The sequence below is a fragment of the Chamaea fasciata genome, unplaced genomic scaffold (genome assembly GCF_029207755.1).
Source record: "Chamaea fasciata isolate MVZ Bird 193981 ecotype frontalis unplaced genomic scaffold, bChaFas1.0.hap1 SCAF_3, whole genome shotgun sequence".
In the NCBI taxonomy this organism is placed as follows: domain Eukaryota; kingdom Metazoa; phylum Chordata; class Aves; order Passeriformes; family Sylviidae; genus Chamaea; species Chamaea fasciata.
The window spans coordinates 42,873,792-42,895,720 of record NW_027094088.1 but is presented as its reverse complement, the minus strand read 5'-3'; the positions used below and the strand labels follow the sequence as shown (position 1 = coordinate 42,895,720).

Here is a 21,929-nt window from a genome sequence, read left to right as displayed (position 1 = left end):
TGGTGGCCACTGTGCGCTTGTTCCATGGCTAGAGGCAGAATGTCACTGAGCCAAGCAGTGCAATGTGCTGGAATTCATCTCATCTCTTTTCAAACTGTGCCATGAACATTTTTTAATTCCCCCTGCTAGCTGCTAGGACAGACAAGAGACAGACCTCTGTTTAATATCACACACTATGTCTAACAGTATCTGCTTTCGCTTCACACACACTAAACAAGCAATGACTTGCAGTAAATTTAGTGTGCCAGAAGAGACACAACTGCACTGTAGGTGCATAATTGAACTGCTAGATGTATACATCTCAGGGAGGGGGTGACACCCCAAAACTATTCCTTTTTAGCAACTAGTCTTTGTTTTTTCCCCTCCTCTCATCACAGGAAAAAAAAATAAAAAGGCAGGAAAAAAAGGTGAGATGTAGAAACACGGGTACTGTTGCAGATTTGTTCCAGGGATATACTTGCTTTGTCACCTAAATCCTTTGCATTTTTTTCATTCAAGAGATTCACATGAAGTTTCTATCCTAACTAGTTTTTAGATGCCACAGAATAAAGCTAAGGGAGAAAAAAAAAAATTCAGCATTAGAAAGTGCCCATGGAAGTATGAATATAGGAATGGAGCAAAACTTCCAAGTGAAGTCCTTCACAGTGGGGAACTCATATCATAATTTACCACTTGGACTTACAGGCAAAAGCACCAACACAGAGACAGTGACTACCTTTCAGAATTTATTGTAAAAAATAGTATTAAACAATAGGAAAAAATGCCACCCCTTGTTCAATCCACCCCATACTACTTTATGTGGAAACAATGGAAAAATGTGACAAAAATGTATTTACCCATTCCTATCCATATATTAGATGATTCCAGCTACTCAGGACATGCTCATGGGAAAAGTATTGGCAGTATCACAGCATATGGAAGTGAAAATAAAAAACATGCAGTATTTTCAATTGCAGTTGGGAGGCCTATTTCCTGGAGTCTAGAGATCATGTTGTTTTATCTGTTTTCCTTTAGCATTATGTACATTATCAGACTTTCATAACTTCAGACACCAGCATAAAGCCCTGATTTTTTGCCAACAGTGACATACCCTCCTCAAAGATAAATGTGGAAACCAGAATGCCTGCCTTACTTCTGTTTGCAATTTCCTTTCCACAGGAACACGCACATGATATAGTTCCTGCTAACATATATTTAAAGCTTGGCTAGCCCTTTTTCACTTATACCAGTTCAATCCCACTGGAGGTCCTCAGGGCAGCACGAACAATGGAGAACAGACTTCCAGCACTGCAATGCATTTGTTCTGGCCAAAAACTGCTTGTCTTAACACCAAATTACAAACTTTGTATGACAACTTCTTTTGTCTACAAACAGAAATATGTCAAATTCTGCATTCAATTGTATTACAAAAAAAATTCAAAACAATACTTTCCACAATTATTTTCTGTGGATTTCCTAGCTCATCTCAACACTGCAAAGTACCCGTGTTAGCTCAAACGGAGCTCAGTTTTAACAGAGACCCAAAATAATGGGTGACAGTAGTATTTACTGGGTGCAATTAGCTTCATTATCAATTGGCAAAAGGTTGACTTCATTTCATACTTCAAAGCACTAATCAGAGAAAACTTGAATTACATGGCACTGTTGAGACCACCCCAGTTTCAAGTCAAGAGATGCACTTAAACACAGGTGCATTGTTGTACATATGACGTGAGTACCAAACCCAAATACTCAGAAAATGGGTCAGCAGAAACATATGGATAATGCTAAGTGAGAGCACCTAACCATTTTTTCCACTGCTGTGCTTGATGAAAACTTGTACCAACAACAGTTTGAGGTGAGTCACACAAATGACAGTCACTGGAGTAGAGTGCAGTGGAAATTCTGGTCATTCTGAAAGAAGATACAATGGAACAATACAGGAAATTCCATACCAAGAGGCCAAAGTCAAACATTTTTTTCTCTTGCACATCATAAAAAGTATTTTTGGTTACAAATTACCACTGCAAAGAGCGTTCCCATAGATAAAACTAAAAATGTCTCTACCTAAAAAGCTTTGAGAAGGGTCAAAACCTCACAAACCATAAAGAGCTTTCTCTATGTCCTCTTCCCTTCTGAGTAGCAAGAGCCTCCTGATTTTAAGGAAGCCCCTCCTCTTGGTCAATCAATTCCGTTTTGGTGGAGAACACATCAGCCAACATGTGCTTGGGGATTTCAGATCCCCGTACTTTTAAGGTGTAGCAGGCATTCTCTACTTTTGCCAGACTCTGTTTCAAGGTATAGAGCTTCTTTGAGACTTCGTAAGGTCCAGTGTTGCCAATGAAAGTAAACCCATCGTAAATCTGCCGCAAGAACTGGCTCAGTTCGAAGGGCGTGTCTATGTCCCCGTTCCCAACACTGCTGATGCACAGCCTCATCAGCTCTCCGGTCAGATCAGCCACTCCCAGCAGGTAATCCACAGGTGTTACCTTCAGGCTCCACGTGTGGGGTTGTTTTTCATGGGAATTGGAGGTCTGGGGACAGAACGGAAGAAAGTCCAGTACAAAAAACTGTGAGAAAGCCATCTGTAATGGTTCCACTATGCACTAACTCATCTAACATAACTGAAAATTTAAAACATTCTGGAAAATTAAACTGCATGGCACTTCCACATGGGCTGATTTCAGAAGTACTAATCTCCTTCCAGTATATAAGAAGAATATATAATATATTTATTTAAGAATATAAATACATTCTTTTATATATATATATATATATATATATAAAAGAATTTCTACTTGAGATGTCATTTTCATTCTAGCAAGTATGATAAACATACCCTAACTCTACCATCTCTATTTGCAAACAGATTTATCACATCTTTGTAGCAACGTTTATCTGCAGTTGTTTGGAGTTTTCTTTCATCTGACAGATCTCAGCCTGACAGATTTTTTTTCCGAAAGTCAGTCCAAAGTTAGCAAATCAAACAAAAATAGTCTGCATTATGAAAACAAATCATATTATTTCATAATAGTATCTTGAATTTCAAAATACATTCTCTACAAGTAGCTATAGTATTCTCAGCTCTGTTTTATAGCAACTGAGCTCATTAAAACAGCACACAAAAATCTTCATGAAGCAAACCCATTACTAAGTTACAAGTTTGCTCCAATATCCAAGTTTCCCATACTTTTTATTGCCATAATATTGGTAACATGGGAGACAATGCAGGTTTTCTTCTGTTCACTTGTTCCCATAATATGCTATCTACCCAAATTGACAGATCTGGTCAGAGGCGGGCATGCTGGGATTAACAACTTCATAGTTGTTACCTCTGATAAAAACAAATGAATTTACTTAAAAATCAGGCTTCTCTGCAAATATCTTACCAAAAGAATAAAGAAAGAATGAGAAGTGTTTTACAGCAGAATCTCTTCAGCAGAAGCAGACTCAGGAATTCATATAAAGCAGCATTACTGTACACTGCACCTCAACTGCTTGTGCACTTCTGTAGATTGCTACCAAATCACTGTTGTCCCCTGCCAACAGTCAAACTGCACCCAGTTTACCGTGTTTGGTGGCAGCAGTTTGTCCCTATGAAACATTTACGGCAGGGCAGGAGTACAGGCAAGTCAAGAAACAGCAGATATGGTACTAGTGTTAAGGTATGATGGGACACCAGCTTGTCCTCTGAAAGGAATCAGCTCCAGGAGAGTTAAAAATTATGCAGCTAAGACATATGCACAAGGCAAATACAGTGCCTCCAGTGACTAGTTCAATACCAGCAACAAGATTTCCGTTACAGTGTTAATTCTGCCTTGGATTTGTTTGAGTCCCTCAACTTCTGCAACATCACAATACACCAGAACGTGACAGTCCCAGGCACTAAAAATCCCTCCGCTACATTTGTTAGCTAGTATTTCACTGTCCTGCATCTTTCACGGTATCAGAAAGAGTTCAGTTTGCTCTGAAAAAAAAGGATGTGAAATTTATAAACTTGTATCCCATGGATTTAGTTTACTACTTATCAGAATAAAAGGCATGTTTTGAACAAGTGAGTCAAAGCCCACATATAGATCTAATCCCATTCCACTAACTGGCCTTATTTAATCAGATGCCAAAAATGTGACTAAGCCTTCTCGCTGCATTTCCATCCCAGAAAGATGTTTGTCAATTGAGAAAAGAAAAACTTTTACCATGTTTGTTGTTTCTTCTCTGTCTTCTGCTGTAAATATTAGTTGTTTGTTGATCTCTTCAACACTGATCAAAGATCGTGTTTTGATAAAATACTGAAACGAAACTGCCTCAACATATTCTTGAAGTCCTGCAAGAACAGCAGAAATAAGCTCATGTTTCAAACTTTCCAGCTATTATCCATGCTCACAATTATCTATTTTTTAAGAAATCTTTTAAGTGAGACGATTTGAAGATTACCAGCAAAAAGTGAAAACTAACATAATCCAGAAATAACAAAGAAACATAATCTAACAAAGCAGGTTTCTAAGTATGAAAGTCAGACCAAGCACACAGACAAACATTTCACTCCATCTGCATTTTTCACGCAGCACCTTCTGTGATTTCAATATAAAGCATCATGGCATTCTCAGAAACATACTGAATATCAGCTCCCCACAATGTTCCCAAGAGCTCATACTCACAACAGTATTGTTCAATATCTGCATCAATGTCATAGAGAGTGGAATCAAATGCACCCTCAGCCAATCTGCAGATGACACCAAGCTGAGTGCTGCAGTTGACACACCTGAAGGATGGGATGCCATCCAGAGGGACTAGGACAAGCTTGAGAAGTTGGGCCCATGGGAATCCCATGCAGTTTAACAAGATCAAGCGTAAGGTGCTGCATCTGGATCAGGGGATCCCCAGTATCAGCACAGGCTGGGGCTGAACAAATCGAGAGCAGCCCTGCCCAGGAGGACTTGTAGTAGATACTTGTTTAAAACTAAACTTCCCACTTCTCCATTTTGCAACAATCAGGCTCCTTAAAATATGCAGTGAAATTCATGTTCAAGACAAAGCATCTGTTGTTACAAATCACTCCAGATCAAATAAATAAATAAGCAAACGAAAAAAACAGACAGGACTGTGATGTCCAGTAAGAAGACCAACGGGTGATCATGCTTTGGCAGAACGGTTGGACTAGGTCATCAGTAGATGTCCCTTCCAACCCTAACTGTTCTGTGATTCTATGAATATATAACTGCTTTGTCCAAAAGAACTTACACTCTAAAATTAAGGCGTGCAGGGGGACAAAAGGAGTTGGTGTGTTGGAGAGGGAATAAAAGATGGGATAACAAATGTAGCTTGTACCAGATTTGTATGCCATCTACAGGTACCTGCCACAATTATCTCTCCCTACCTACTTAGCAGATGGTGGTTTTATTATGCATTACAGCAAAGGTGAGATCTAAAGAAAAAGAGTTTGAATGTTCAGACAGAGATTTCACAGGTTGTCAGTTTATCCTTATGTGCAGAGAGCAGATTTGGGGGAAGCATGTGAGAAAAGTTCATAAGCAGAAAGCTGAAGCTGGCACTGCTGGTGGAATAAAAGCCAGAAACAAAGCTGGAACAAACAGCCACAGCAGTACTAAGCTAAAAAAATTGTAGAGACAAAGTCAATGCCTCTGTATATCTGACCCATGAACAGAGAAAGCCCAAAGAGGACATTAAAGGAACAGACACATGACAGAGATGGTTCTAGCCGTGCTATTCTGAGCCATTTTAAGGGGATGACTTCACTTCAAGAGAAGCAAACAGGAATCATGCTGCAAGAGGGCCAGGATTTTTGTCAGTGTTTTGACAGTAGTTTTGTCAGTGAGAAAATGAGGATATAACCAAGGGTACCAGAAGTAGAATCCTGTTTCTATTAGAATAATCTTAATACCCTCAACTGACCTGAACTGTGCCAGGACCTAAGCTTATAGTAATATGCAGGAAGAAGCAAATTTAGACTTCACCTGGATCAAAGAAATAGTCTAAATCAAAAAGAACATAGATTTGAAATACTCCCAAGAACTAGACATAACCTGAAGGGGTAAGAGTCTTTCCAAGTTACAATCACAAAAGCATAAGTGACCTGCTTTTTTTTTTTTTTTTTTTCCTTTCAAATATATACTTGAGCAGAAGCAACTCAGAATGGCAATTCCTTTATAGTAGTCTATAGCAGCACTAGGAAAAGCAGAATAAATATGCAGCAGCCAAATTCACACTCAACATTGCTGTTCACAAACCAGAAGACAAACAGGGAGCTGCCAAGACCAATTAAACACCATCATTTAATCAACAGAATTCAGGTAAAGCATTCTGGGCACAAGCAATACAAAAACACTAGATAAAAGCTACACAGGATCTTTTAAGATAAATAACTTCAGAGGCAGCAGAGAGGTAGATTTCATCACTCACTCTTTCCCTGACTTACCTTCTGATGTAACAGGAACAGTAATCTATTATGAAATGTTGGCTGTTTCTGTGGATAAGCTGTAAGCTACCAGATACAGCAACACTCAACATGACAACATCATTGAGAATCTTCCTCTACTATCTGTGGAGAAGACTATCACATATGAAGAATCAACTTGGCATTTTCCACAGCTCTCAGAGACATCAAATCAGCCCTCAAACTTCTTGGTAAACAATTCTCTTGATTAGTCAGATCTCCCACTTTCAACTCACTCCAATTTACTACTCCACACACATTTTGTCCTTTTCCATCGTCAGTGTTTGGCTCCTCTGCTCCTTTATATACTTTTCAGCGTGGGCATATTTATCTGTATGTAGACACATAGATCTTTGATTCCTCCTGCCATCCCACCCTAGCTGACATGTTCCAGCCCCGTGCTCCTTCCTTTTGCTTAATACCACCATGAGAATGTTGCACACAGTCTGTTTGCCATTTACTGTCACCCTCTCACAATTAGGGAATCTATCCCCACTATTTAGTAAGCCTTACAAAACTCAATTAAAGTTGCCATCACAAATAGACTGGTAAAAAATCCTGTTCACAACTACTTTGCAAAAAACATGAATATTTTACTTTTTCCTTTTTTTTTTTTTTTTTAATGTCCTTCTTCCAGAAGTAGCTACAATATGACATTTCAATGACCTGAGACCTTGAAATAAGGTATTTCCATGTGCAGGTAGAAGGATGTAAGTATGTTTAAACATGTTATGTTTTAGCTTAATGGTAGGACATCCGCTACTCTCAGCAAATAATTCCCAGGGTGAAAAACCCCATCCCATTTCACTACACCATCCAACAATACCTTTCCCCTTATGCTCTTGTTTTGGATTCATTCCAAAATTGGCTTATTTATGGATTGAGCTGCCAGTAATGGAATAGTTTTTAAGACTGCCCTTTATAGGTTTGGATTTTTTTGTAGTACGTGGACAAAAATACCAATTGAAAACACTGTATTATTTTTACTAACACCTCTTAAAATTACAGATATAAGGTAAAAAAAGTAACTGCTTAAGTATTTTGGTATTTTATTACATTTATTCTATATAAATAGCTTGTACTAGACAAGTGACAGTGACCCAGTATAGCAGCTCCCTTCTATGTTTTAAAAATTTATTTTCTACATAAGAACTAGAAAGCTACACTGAGATATTTTCTGAAAATGTATCTATAAATAAAGGAGATTTTTCTGCCTGAAAGCTTGAGCACTTTTTTGCCAGCTGATATTCCAGCAGACATTTTTCCTTACCTACATAAGCAGCTCTAAGAAGAAAAAGTAGTTTCCCTAAGAAACTTAGCCAGAAATTAGGTTTCTTAAATGAAAACAAATTTTTAAACAAGTCAGTGGAGCACTCAATCCAAGAGTCAAATGAATGCATAAGACAGAGGAAAAGCTAGTTTTATTTAAAGAATGAGTAAGTAATAGAAATTACTTAATTGCAGGAGTCATATTAGGGTAAACAGAATCTAATTCCACCTGAAATGTGCATGCATCCAGGTGTGCATGGAAGGTTCAACGAAGAATGACAACCAAATAAAAGGTGAAAGTTTCCTCCTAAAATTCTGTTTACTTCATTTCCTCCTTTAAATCTCCGTTCAGCAGTTACAAAACAGGTTCAAAAGGATTTCATGTTCTCGGTTGTTAAGGTTAGTAATGCCAGTGTCACCTGCCATCTTCCCAAATAAGCTGCTTCTCTCCCTGTTTCTTCTCCAATTCATTTTCTTTCCCATCCTTTGTCCTGTTTCTCTCTGTCTTTTTGTTTAGAGAGGAGCCTGTGCTGATGGTTAGGACACAAGCAGATAGACACAAGCCTGTGCTCTCTCACTGAGCTCCTCCCCTAAGCCGTGCAGCAGGAATCACAGGCCAAGAGCAGCCACTAGAAAGATGGTAGGAAGATATACACAGCAAGTTTCTTCTAGGATCCCTGCACCAAGGGTGGGGCACATTATTTACAGGGCGAGTCATGTGAAACTACCCACTTGCTGATTCATTACAAAACCAAAACAGCACCGACAAGGCTCTATCTTATCCTCGGGTTTAGGCTGGCAAGTTACATTGTCATTAAAAAAACCCAAACAAACACAGAAAAAAACATCCCTTCTTTCTCCTCCCCCCAAAAACCAAAGAAAGCAACAAAAAAAAAAAAACAAAAAAAAAAAAAAAAAAAACAAAAAAAAAAAACCAAAAAAAAAAAAAAAAAAAAAAAAAAAAAAACACAAAACCAAACACCACCACCGAAACATAGAAATCCCCGCCATAATCCAGAAAAAAAAAAGGTCATATTTCTGTGGAAATCCCAAACAGAGAAATAATTCCAAAGAATATGGGGAGCATGGTGAACTTAAAGAACTTGTTGCTGGAAGCATATGGATGAATGAAAGGGGAGAAGGAGTGAAATAAGCAAACAATGAACCAGATACAACAACATCAATTGAAACAAGTACACATAGTAAGTTTAGAAGTATTAATACAAAAACGAAATCCAGTGTCCTATTAAGATGAAACTGTGAAACTGGTAATTCACACCGTAATCTATTCCTTTAAAGTTCTCTGCATACTTGACAATGATTCCTAAAATTCAGGTCTTTTTCTGGGCAGAAGAGGTAAAAACTTAAGTAATTAAACTTAAACTGACGCTATGAAACAATCAAACCATTTTGTTGATTGTGAGCATGAAGCCAAAGGTTAATTTCATAACATACACTGAAAAGAGGATAGAGCCAGCTCTCCTCACAGCCAGGAATGTTCTGGACATCCTGTTGTGAAAATGGCTTAAAAGAGTAATTCCAGTCAGGGATGGATTTTATGAAACAGTACTAACTAATAAATAGAAATAAAAGTACTAGAACGAAAGTCTATATGAGCTTACATATTTGGGAAAAAAAAAGTGTTCCTATTCACTGAGTAATAATTCAAAAGCTGAGTAGGTTTACTATTATATCAATCATTAAAGTAATGCACATTTCTTCTATAAAGCCCCGAATGCTTTGTTCATTAGTCAGTTGGTACTCGACACACCCACCAAAAGTTCTGTTCTCTTCTAGCTGCAGGTGTTGAAGTGATGTATTTCAGATACTGAAGTGTCAATATTGTTTGCATTTTGTTTAAAGTTGAATACACATCAAATTCAGGGAAAAAGGTAATACCAAGACTAGTCAGTTTTCCAAGAAACCTCAGAAAAAATGTAAGTTCCCCATCAGACAGATGCCTGTGAGAGTTAAATTATTTCTCCAAACAGGCACAAAAACCCTTCAAAGAACTGTAAACAGTATTTTAATCTCTCATTGCAGAGAACAGGTAATTAAGCCTTTTTTATATTGTTATTAAAAACACATGGACATATGACAAATGATAGGCCTTTTTGCAGATGAATAATTGTGGGTGAGAAATTCACAAACTTTTATTTTGCTTCTACTTGGAGACCTGAGGGATGTACCATGGTTACTTTTGTAATCAAGGTTTTTGTAATCAAGGTTCTGAAGTTTGGCTTTTATTCCAACTCGCCAGCCCCAAATGTAGTAATTCTGAAGTGCACCTAATGTTTCACATGACTTCTTAGAAAAACCTATTCCTGAGACAAGTGGTCTTCCTTACCTCTTTGACTACCCCCAACTGCCTTCATAATTAATACAGAGTTTTAAAAGTCATTCAGTCAGATGGCAAATTTTACATTACTGACAGCCTTGACGGCAAGTATTCAAGATACCAAAGAAAGGAAGCTCTGACTCAGCCGGATGTTCCATGATCAAAGAAGAAAGAGCACCTAACACAACACAGCTTCTGCAGGTCAAAACACAGTGAAAGTTCCTCTTAAGGTGATGTTGTTTCCGTGCAACAGACCAAACTCACAAACACACCAGAAGAACCAACAGTGGCCATTTATCCTCATTAACACAGACCTTTGAGATGGTACAAAGGTACTTCACCATTTGCCAACCTTTATTTCTCCCCACATGATTGCAAAACAAAAACCAAAGGCAATGTGCTATCCTGGTCGCTTCTTGGAATGGAGTTCCTCTATGACACACTCCTGTGTGATTTTAAATAAACAAACAAAAAAGCTTCATAGATTATTTTTTTTTTTAAATTTGTCTTAATCCAGCTGCACTTGGTTCCTGCAAAGGCAGGAGAGATCTGGTCTGTGAATGAGTAATGTCAATAGCTGCACATTCAATAGCTGCAGGGTTGAAAAAAATTCCTGAGGCAGAGCACAAGGTCTCTTCCATTTGCCAGCTATGAAACTGAATTAAAAGACAAACAATGTCACTAGTTTTAGGTTGTCATGTGAGAAACTGCAGTATTTGTCATAACAGTACAGCAGGACTTTAGGACAGTCAGGTCTTAAGTTAGAAGCAGGAAAGGACAATCTCTGTGATCATGCTGACCCACAGCATGCATCTTTAAAAGACTCTACACAGTTTCTCTGATGGACTTCTGCTGCTCTGAACGGCTCCTGCTGGATGTACATCTCATTCAGGGACAAGGAGACAATCAATTCTCACATAGTGCATGCCTAGTTTGTCCATGTCAGAATTTGCATTCATGTTTGCAGGTTTGTTTTAATTTTTGTGTATGGACATATAAAGCCTGCAGCAGAAAATACAAAGTGAGAGGCTTTGCAGTTGCTATTTCTCCATTTCCTTAGAAGAACCTAGGAAAAAGGCACGAACCAAAAATAATAAAAGGGTAGTAAAATGCAACAAACTGAAGGTATCAAATTTCAAATAGGCAACTTGCAGAATGGAAACAAACAAACAAACAAAAAAAAAAAAAAAAAAAAAAAACCAAAAAAAAAAAAACCACCAGACCAGCTTGACCAAGGGAGGATATGAGTAAAGAAAAACACAGAAAGTAACAAAACAGAAAGAAAGAAATTAACAAAATTGTATCTGATAACCATAAGCTTATTCACTGCAAATTCTGTTAATTTTCCAGGATAATCAGGAAACTTTGTTTCCATTTCTGGCATTTTACCCCTCACCTACAACAGCAAGAGATTAATTCTTCAGTTACATCCTGTTCCTGTGTTACTGTGTTTTCCCACCATCTTGCATAAACCTGATTGCTTCCTTCACAGTCAGCTTTCCTTTCAAGTTTTAGGTGTATTTAGGTCTTATCCTGGGTGAGACATTTACAATTCATGATACCTTCCTCCTGCAGTACAAAGCTTTTCCTTTCTATTACCAACCTAAAATTAAATATGGCATCTACTTTAATTACAGTTTTTAAGCTTTCTCAAGGAACAAAAACAGGTGCCCTACTTACACTGTTCCTGATGTGCAGAAAAGTACATTAATATTATATCCTTGATACTATGTACCTTAGTATTATTTCAGAAATACATGTGTTTACAAAGGCACAACAATCTGAGTATATGATTTCCACATTTTGAGTTAAAAAGCTACGAAAAAACAAACAAAAAAAACACAACAAAAAATCCCAGGTAAACATTGAAATCATTATGTGGATAGTTCCTTAAGTTTGCATTCTAATTAAAATCCTTCATGCAATCCCACAAAAATGTTGTTACTTAAATCACCAGTAATCTAAAGCTGGCTTGCTTGGACAGACCCCACTCATCTCCATAGCATTTCTCACAGCATCCTGTCTGATGGTCCAAAATACTGCAGTTAGAAAGTGGCATTCTAGTGCAACTGAAGTATTTTCATCCACACAGACTGAACTGGTCTGGTCCAATTGAGCAAGGCAGTTTGCTGCAATATCTTACACGCCTAAAGTGACTCCAAATGGAATAAGGCAGGAGACAGAAATAAGCTCCATTATAGCAATCTCTCAGAACACAAATAGCGCCTGCACAAGATAAACGATGTGTTAGACTGCGTCAGTAGTGAACTTTTACAGAGAATTTCCTGCATCACCATCAGCAGTCACAGAGCACTAGTTTTGACAAGGTGCTGACATTTTACAGCCTCGTCATCTAATCCTATTGAGAGCAAGTGCAGACATGATAAACTGCTAATGAGCTTCCCTGTGCACAGCACTCCAGTCGCCACTGCTGCAAACACAGGCACACAGCAAAGGTCAGCCAACAGGGCTCCACTGCATCTACCATCATCACTCTGTGCCATTCCACCTAAGATGCTCCAGAACATTTATGGGCTCCTCATTCAGTATTTTGTCTTACTGAGTAAAGTCCTCAAATAGCTAGAGATTTCATTTAACAAAGCCATGTTAAAAAGGTACTTCATTCAATCCCACACAGTACCAACTTATCAAGCAGTCCTTAATTTTCCCTCTGCAGTACACACGTTTTGCATTTATGCAGAGTAGATTTAGAACACACTTTGAATAACTATATACATCCTAACATAGAATCATAGAATTTTTCAGGTTGGAAAAGACTTCTAGGATCTACTGAGCCCAACCACTAACCCAACACTGCCAAGTCCACCACTAAACCATGTCTCTAAGAGCCACATCTATATGTCTTTGAAGTACTTCCAGGGATGGTGACTCCATCACTCTCCTGGGCAGCCTGTTCCAATGCTTGACAACCCCTTCCATGATTAAATTTTTCTTAATGTACTATATAAACCTCCCCTAGGGTGACTTGAGGCCACTTCCTCATGTCCCATTTCCTGTTACATTGGAGAAGAGACCACCCCCTACCCGGTTACACTCTCAGGTAGTTGTGATGAGCAATGAGCCTCCTCTTCTCCAGGCTAAACCTGCAGCTCCTTCAGCCACTCCTCAGCAGACTTGTGCTCCAAACCTTTCACTTCTTCCACTGCCCTTCCCTGGACACGCCGCAGCACCTCAATGTCTTTCTTGTAGTGATGGGTCTAAAACTGGACACAGAACTTCTGTTGCAGCCAGTGCTAAATACAGGGGGACAATCACTGCCCTGATCCTGCTGGCCAGACCACTGGTGATAGAGGCCAGGATGCCACTGGCCGCCTTGGTCACCTGGGCAAGTACTGGAGGATCACGTTCAGCCTCTGTCGACCAGAAACCCCAGGTCCTTTTCCAGTGGGCAGTTTTCCAGTTACTCTTCCCCCAGCCTGCAGCACTGCATGGGTTTGTTGTAGCCGAAGTGTAGGACCCTACACATGTTGCAGAGCATTTCTTTCTTGTCTTTAAGCTCTGTACAGATCTTCTCTGTATACTGCTAATATTTCTCTAAGTAGCTGAGAGTTATATATATATATATATATATAAAAATACGCAAACACATATATATACACAAATAAAAAAATCCTGAAAAATTTCTTCCTTCCTTTCATAAATGCATACAATCTTTTTCAGTCCTTTTCTTGCATAGTGTCTCTTAACAATTTTAAAGAAAGAGTACATATTTCCTCACAGGATATATAAGGTATACACTGCAAAGCAGGGCCAAAGGAGCAGGAATTCTATATTACAAATAGTAAAGCTTTAAAAATATCAACAAAGCAGAACATTCTAACATAACAAATGAAGAGCTCTGCATTAAAAAAAGACTTCATTATTTCAGTATCTCTTTGTTTGCTTGTTTAATCATCCCCTGGGACAATCTGTACTGTTAAGAAACGTGTAGAAAACAGTCATCAGTTTTTGTTGTTGTTCAATTAGTGCTATACTCAGTGTTTGAGCTCATGCAAGTGTCCTTTGGGGAAACGTCCTGCGTGCCATTAGCACTATTCTTAATGAGGGAAAGCATGAAACTCCTTTAGTGCTCTGCCAGAATTGTTTTATCTTCAAGTCAAAAGAACAACTGCTTGGAGTAACCCCAAAAAAAGCATTTAACAATTGCAAGTGGCAAACAATATTTCCAAGCATAATACTCATAGCATTCTTCTATTTATAGGCTAACAGTTATTATACTGAATAAAATATGTATTAGGCGGCTTCATTATGCAGACAATCATGATTCCCCAGTTAAGGCAGCTACAGTGGTTTCCATTATAAGCTCCATTTTGAACCCTTTTACTCCTTCTATGAGAGGTAGGGTGGGGAACAGGAGGATGTTTCATGTTTGGTTTCAAGACAAAGGAGAATATTTTTAGGAAGTTTGAGGTTAATTAGACATGCTGCTTTTGAGATATGGGACATAAGTGCTTCTTTATTCTTTTTGGAAGAAAAAAGCAGTTTAATGGCAATGTTTTTGTTCATAAAAAGCTTTTTAACTAGTTCTCCAGAATTTCTTTAAAATACAAAATCAGAGTTGAAAACTAGGTTAAAGGAAGGTCAAGACTTACAGCCCTAGGAAATACATAAGGACAAAGGATCTAGCACTTTTCTTAGCCTCATTTATTTTCAAGAAGACACGCAAGCTTTTTCCACTAAAAAAAAGCAAAGCAACAATGAAATAAAGCATTCTCTCTCCCAGCTGCTCTTCATCTAACTGTCTCTACATTCTTCCTGCTTCTAGGTTTTCTATCGCAGCTTCATAATACTGACATCAAGCCTCTTCACATCTCTGACACCTCCTTGATCCCAGCTTCAGCACAATCAAGATCTACATGTCTTGAAGCCTGCATATTCCTTTTCTTTTTTGCCATCCCAATGACTAACTGGAGAGCAGAGGATTTAATGAAGGTAAGAGTAAAGGTCTGGCTGAAAGTTAGCATTTTATACTTGTTATGCACACAAGCTCATTTACACAATGCCTAAAAGCATTCCCTGTCTTCCCAGTGACACACAGGTATATTCTAACACTCCCTTACTAAACAGGTACTATGGGAACAAACCTACCTTGCAGAGGAGCATATGTAGAAGAGCTAGAATGTAAGCTGATGCTGTGGATGATTTACCAAAATAGAATGAAGGCAACTTATTTCAGTTGAATTTTATAAACAGTCTTCTTATTGAGGCACAAATACCTAATTACAGAAACAGCAGGGAGATCCCTAAGGCCAAGCAGAGTGCAGAGAGTTGCCATTTACCTCACCTGAAAAGAGGAGAAAAGTAAAAGTACAGCCACTTCCAGTTCTACCTTCAGAAATGCACTGGGGAGCTGTGTATTTCTACTCTTTAGTTCGGTTCAAAAAAACTGCCAAGTTCAGGTATTTGACAGATTGCACACCTGACTGCTGGAAAGATGGACAACAGAGTCTACTTCTTCTCCCCCTTATTTAGCTCACTAGTACCTTCTTGCCTTCTTTTCTTTTTACCTCGAGAGGTCAGTAAGATTCATTCTCTTAAGTCTTATTAAGAATGTAGTAAGAAAATTCTGTAATTCTATGACAATCTCACCCCAAGTCCCATTAAGGATGTGCTAGCATACATGCAACTGTGTGGAGTTCTGGGTGTCACAATTTAAAAAGGATATGAAGGTCCCTGAAGGCATCCAGAGGAGAGCAACAAAGCTGGTGAAATGGTTGCAAGGACTGTCCTGTAAGGAGCAGTTAAGGATTTTGGGCTTGTGTTGTTTGGAGAGGACAAGGCTGTGGGGCAACTTCGTTGCTCCCTACAGGTTCCCGACGAGGGGAAGTGGAGACGGTGGTGCTGATCTCCTGTCCCATGCAGTGACAGGATGTGTGGGAATGGCTCTAAGCTGCATCAGGCAGGGGCATTTCTTTTGAAAAGGAACACAGGAACAGGCTTCCTAGAGAGGTGGTTGATGCCCCAAGCCTGTCAGTGTTTAGAAGAGGCATTTGGGCAATGCTCTTAACAACTTGTTTTGACTTTTGGTCAGCCCTGAAGTGGTCAGGTAGAGGCACTGGATGATCACTGTAGGTTCTTTCTGTCTGAATTTGCCTATTCTGTTCTAAAAGTTTTGCAGCTGTGGAGGCATTGAGTCAACATACACATGCAGTAGGTCTCTTAACTTCCTCTGTTAACTACTTCTACTACTAACCTCCCTTAGAGTAACTCATCCTGCTCTAAAACACCTCTTAGTCATTTTAAGAGGCTGAGATTTACAACACCGGAAAAAACTATTAAAAATTCTGAATTGTTCCTGACAGAATACTTGCAGTTGTTTTCTAAACAGTTTATTCAGGTCTATTCTGGTATTAATGAGTACCTTTATGCAAGTCAGGAATAAATCATGCAGGAAAATCGGTGTAGCTGACTGTGTGTATTTACCAAATACACAAAGCAAAGCTGAACAAAAATTTTTTTACATTAATTTCTTTATTTTCAAATTGCTATGGCTAGCTTAAGTTTAGGTATCGTTCATGTAAAAAAGAAATCTAACTTTTGATTACTGAAAATATGTATTTTTAAAAGAAACAAAAACAGTTTGTTTTTTTTTACCAAGAAGAGAGAATCCGGATGTAGAAAACTAGCATCAGGTTTGCTTACTTGTTTTGTAAGAACATGGGTACACACAGAAGTTACGGTGCAGTAACTTCCCATATGTCTGCTATGAAGGTATACACACTCTCTTACGTGTGAGATGAGTGAATCTAATCCCAGGCCAACTGCTCCTCAGCAGAACTAGAGGCAGATAAGCCTCTTTGAATTTACTGCCACAAAGACAAGTATCTAACAAAACAGAGACAGATCAGGTGAGGCAGCTGATGCAGAGTAAGTGGTTGCCCTGTGAGAATCTTGCTCACGTGGCATGGCTGATGGCTTGCACCACACAGTCTCACAAACATCCATGAAGTAGCAGACCTCAAACACTGCTGCTTTATACACACCATTATATGACTCATGTGGGACTACAAATTTCAGGGGTTATTCAAACAAACTTTACATTTGCAGGTCACAATGAAGCTTCCAAAAACTTTTGTTCATAAAACTGAATGCAAGGATTCTCAGCTTTTATAAGCTGTACTTAAAATGAAAATCAAAAGACATTTTGGCGTGTCAAGATACTCATAATACACTTGCAACAGTATTGTTCACAGTCTGATCATTTCTAATGTCAGCATTTTGAATTATCTCTTTTCATGGTGTCACTACAGTACTTGGCTATTAATAGCAGCAGGACACATACAGATTAAGTGGCTCTAGGAAAAACTACTAATATCTAATTTGAACAACCCAATGCATCACAAGAAAGAGCACTGTGGAATTAATCAGAGCCATTGAAGACTATCAGGGCAAGCTCCTTCTGGTTCCAAATTGCTAAACTGAGACTCAAGACCTCTCTCACTCTTAAAGTAAAGTTTGTGTAAGACATGAGTTCAAGTTAAATTGAGCACTGTTTGTCTTGTAAATTATGTACACGTATGTGCTGCTGGTTTATCAAATCAGTCTTTTGGACATTTTTAAATAATTAAATAATTCAGGGCAAATCTTCAGCTCTCATCAGCTGAAGAACTTTTGCCTAAACAAGGAAAGATACACACAATTCCAAATTGTTTAAAATGAGATTGATAAATACAAGATGTCAAAAAAGCAGTTACATATTTTATTCATGTGTTGCCACAACCAAGGCATACCAACTTTAGGTAATATTCAGATTGTCATCAAAGAGTCAGCAAAGAAATAGGGTTTGGCAGCAAGAGTTATGAACAAATTGGAATTTAGTATCCAAAGAATGTTAGCAAAGATAGCTGTTTACAAAGAGGAGCAGAAAAAGATGCAACTGAAACACACAAACTGGGTTAATGCTTGTAACAGAGAGGCAGAAGCATATTTTGAGACTAGAGGAAAGAAAATGCTAATCTAAGGATTTAAATTCATTAACTTTACCAACTCAAAATCACTTTATCACTCAAAATGGATAATTTTACAAGACAGCTGTTCTCAATCTCCTCTTAGAAATTGTAATCCTTCAGGAGGGACAAACGAGTATGCTCCATATATTCCTCTCAGTCAGAGAAGACCAGCCACTACATTTGTTAGAAATACTCTCAATTTCAGTTTAGGGCAGGGTCCAAATTGTTTCAGTTGTAGACCCCCATTTACATCTTCCTTTAAATTGCAATGAAACTGTAGGACAACAGATTCTCTAATACCAGAGCTAACTTTGCCAATAACAAAGATTAACCCAAGTCCTGCTTTATAACCACAGAAATGTAACAAATTCAGACATGTAGCATGAAGAGGAAGTATTGACACATGAAGAGAAACTAAGCTTAGCTCAAAACTGCACACTTTTCCTATTTTAAAATTATTTACCTGGAGATATAGCTCTGTGGAACTGATACATGTCTTCTCCAATCAGTTCTTGTGCAACCTGCTTGATCTTCCGTCGGACAGCATCTAGCTTGACTTCAGATTCACTCAGTATCTCTTCTCCATTGGGAGCACTGCAATCATAAAATAGAAACTGAAAGAGCAGTTTCCACAACATGAACAAACAGTTAAAAATTTACACTTTTTCTTTTACTAATCAATAAATTTTTACTGGCTTGAAGAAAAAGCAAAACTGATACGACAATGAGAAACAGTTTAACTTTCACAGATACCTATTGCAGATTTTGAAATCCTAGAGATTCTTACCAAGAAAATAATCAACCAGCCAGAGTTCTGGTAGCATGATGTTTATTCCAGACTACAGTCATGATTATTGTTTAAGTAAGAAAAAGGAGAAACACATACAAAGGCTTCAAAAAATATTTCATAAAACTAGCAGTATTTACAGAAGTCCTTCAACCTCTTAAAAATTAATATTTTGCAATACTTGACAGTATTGCAAAATACAGTACATTATGTACTTCTACATGTGATTTTTTTTTTTTTTTTTTAAGGAAGTAGTTATGGACTATGCTGTTCAGGAACAGCTGAAATATCTGATTCACAACCACAACATATACTTGGCATTTAAAGCTCAGTTTATCTAACTTCCTTTAAACTTTCTCCTCCATTGAGCCCAAATAATCCACATGCTATATTAGTTTACAGTCTCTTAAAGGAACCACTGGTTAATTGGTCTCAAGAAAATATTTAAAAGCAAACAGGAAAATTTACTGAAATTAAAACCACAATAATTGCAAAATTCAAAGAAGGAAATAAAAAATACAGCTTGGAAAACTTCCACTCTCACAAAACCAGGAATGCCTGATAAAACAGGAATCTAAATTCAGAGTAATGAGGAGTTCTTTGTTGTTTTTCTTTCCTCCACACATTCCCAGCTACCTAGCCCCTGCAGTGGAAGTAGCTATTTACAGTCAAGGCTGCAAAGGTTACTGGAACTATCACAGTACCTCTCTGCAGAAGAGAACCAAGTTAAAGAACAGGCAACTTCATAATCTCCATTTATAACTGTACCTACATACAGTTACTACTTCAACATAAATATATTGATAGGTAACAAAATGTAAATTAAAATAAATGAAATTGCAAAGAAAAGAAACGGAGAGCTGTTATAACATGCAAGACCAGTGTTTGTCACGTACAACAAACACTTTATACAGCAGCCTATGCAAAGCTTCAAGTTTTCCTGTTGTTATCCTAATTTGTCTCTGGCTTCCAAAGATTGCTTGAAGGTTCATGAGAACACAAAACATAGAGAAGCTCAAAACTTCACACAGAAGCCTATCCAGCTGTTGTATTTAGATAAACAGACCCCAGGTCACCTCCTGTTTGCATTGATGACCTCGGGTGGGGGTGCAACAACCAAAACAGTGACAGAACTGCCCGGGCAAGTAACCTGAAGGAAGGGTGCCTACTCCTCTCTCACAGCTCGCTGAAAGCTGAACGGCTCTCATCTGCTGCTCACTCTACTGCTTTACACTGGTTTAATAAACCAATAAAACCAACCCACAAACCTGAACCAGCATCTTTTAATTCTCTAACTGGAGAGTGGATTCAGTAGCTCTCATCCACCCTAAAGGACATTTATGGGAAGTTAATTAAATTCCTCTCAACAGAACATTGCAGCTGTTACTCACAGACAACACTGCAAGGCAGAGTGTAGGTTTCTATGAACATTTTCATACTCGGTGTGACTCACCTGGTGAACCTGTGGAGCAGAAATATGGTTCTTTTGCTTTCGATCGTTATGTCCCGACTGAGCTTCACGAGCCGCTCATATTTATCGTGCCTGGTGTCAAGCTCCAGCTGGAATGCTGTGGAGTCAGTCATTACAGCAAAAGCTCAATTATCACACAAACACAGTGCAGGGGAAGAGAAAAGCACCTGTGCTGCACTAACTCCTTCCAAGACTCCATCAGCCTTGTCCCTGGGAGCCTTTCCCCAGGGTGGGCTGTCCCTGCGTGAGGCATGGCTGCAGACACCATCACCGCCTGTCACCTGCCAGAGCTGCAAAATTCATTATTTAATATCACCTTTGTTTAATAAGTCAGGTTTAAGTAGATATCAATCCTGATGATGCCTTAAAGCATCTTGAGCAATTTTTAAGGTAAAATATTTGGTTTTACTAATAAAATCTATTCCACGATACTGCTGTTCTGGAAACGGACTGAAAATTTCACTCCAGTTCAGCAAGACGAATCAAAAAATAAAACCCTACCATCATTTGTTAATAAGATTCACCAGTGCCTAAACCAATCAAATAAAAGGCATCTGGCTAAGGCATATATACTGTTCAAAATGCACCATTTAAAGAAAGGTTGCACTTCACATCCCAGCTAGACTAGGCCAGAAGTTGAATATTTTAATATCCCTAAGGACTAGAAGTACTAAAGAAAAGTGATATCAATTATTTAAAATAAGATTTCTGACTTGCTGATGTTAGTTCTCTCTACAATGAATACAGAGAAGAGAGGAAGTGTTTCTGGTTTTGACAGTCAAACATTATGAAAGTTTCATAAATACCATTAACATTTTATACACCATTATTCTAGTAAATAAATCACTAATAGATGCTTACAAGAAATCTAACAAATTTCCTACATAAATGTCTGAGGTGTCAAAGTCTCTGTGCAAGAAGATGCAGAAAATAAACCAAGAGGTTACATTTCTAAAGGGTCTGACAAGTGAATAACCTTTTAAAAAGCATAGCACTTCACTGGCAAGCAAGGTTTAGATAACACTAGAAAAACAGTTCTGTATTTGTCACTGCCTTGGTAAAAACTTGGTTCTTCTCATTTTGACCTGTTCTTCCCAATCTTACTATGAAATTCTAAAATAAGTCACAAATGCTCCTACTGATCTTTTAATTCTTATACATGTCTGTCTGGTCTGTCTCCTGCAAATTCTGAGAGTCAATTCCAACCCTGAATTAAGATCAAGAAAGTTTCCCTGAGATCATAGTGACAGGAACTTGAGGAGGGGTGATTTCCCTTCATAGGATGATACAGATGAAATTTCCGAAGACCATTTACAAATTTCATCTACTGGGACATTCCCTATGCTGAACATCTGGAATATTTCAACATGCCCTAACTTTTCTGCATAGTTGTGGCTTTTAGACTTTTATGTTAGGTTTTAAACCTGTTAGGGACTACTGTGAAGTGCTTTATATTCTAAAGTAAACCAGACAAATACAATAATGTTTCGCTTAACAAGATGCAATAAAACCTACTGTATTGTGCTAGTGCCTAAAATTGCAAAAGGTTAGACCTTGGGGGTTCTCCAAGCTAACACATCAAAACCACACAGTCATTTCCTATACGCATTCCACTGTAATGTCTAATTTAGCACTGAAAGTAAAGATTCAAACTCTATTAA

At 38.2% G+C, this 21,929-nt stretch overlaps 1 protein-coding gene across 3 annotated transcripts in view; it reads right to left on the bottom strand.

Annotated features, from left to right (window-relative positions):
* Positions 1 to 712: 712 nt before the first annotated feature.
* The window catches only part of TSNAX (translin associated factor X), a 57,013-nt gene continuing 35,796 nt past the window's right edge, over positions 713 to 21,929 (bottom strand). For all 3 annotated transcript variants that reach the window (XM_066178772.1, XM_066178770.1, XM_066178771.1), the window contains exons 3-6: positions 20,251 to 20,365; positions 18,474 to 18,604; positions 4,176 to 4,303; positions 713 to 2,513 (exon numbers count right to left, since the gene is read on the bottom strand). In XM_066178772.1, coding sequence (XP_066034869.1) covers positions 2,139 to 2,513; positions 4,176 to 4,303; positions 18,474 to 18,604; positions 20,251 to 20,365 — 749 coding nt within the window. In that variant the 3' untranslated portion in view covers positions 713 to 2,138. The remainder of the gene's footprint in view (positions 2,514 to 4,175; positions 4,304 to 18,473; positions 18,605 to 20,250; positions 20,366 to 21,929) is intronic.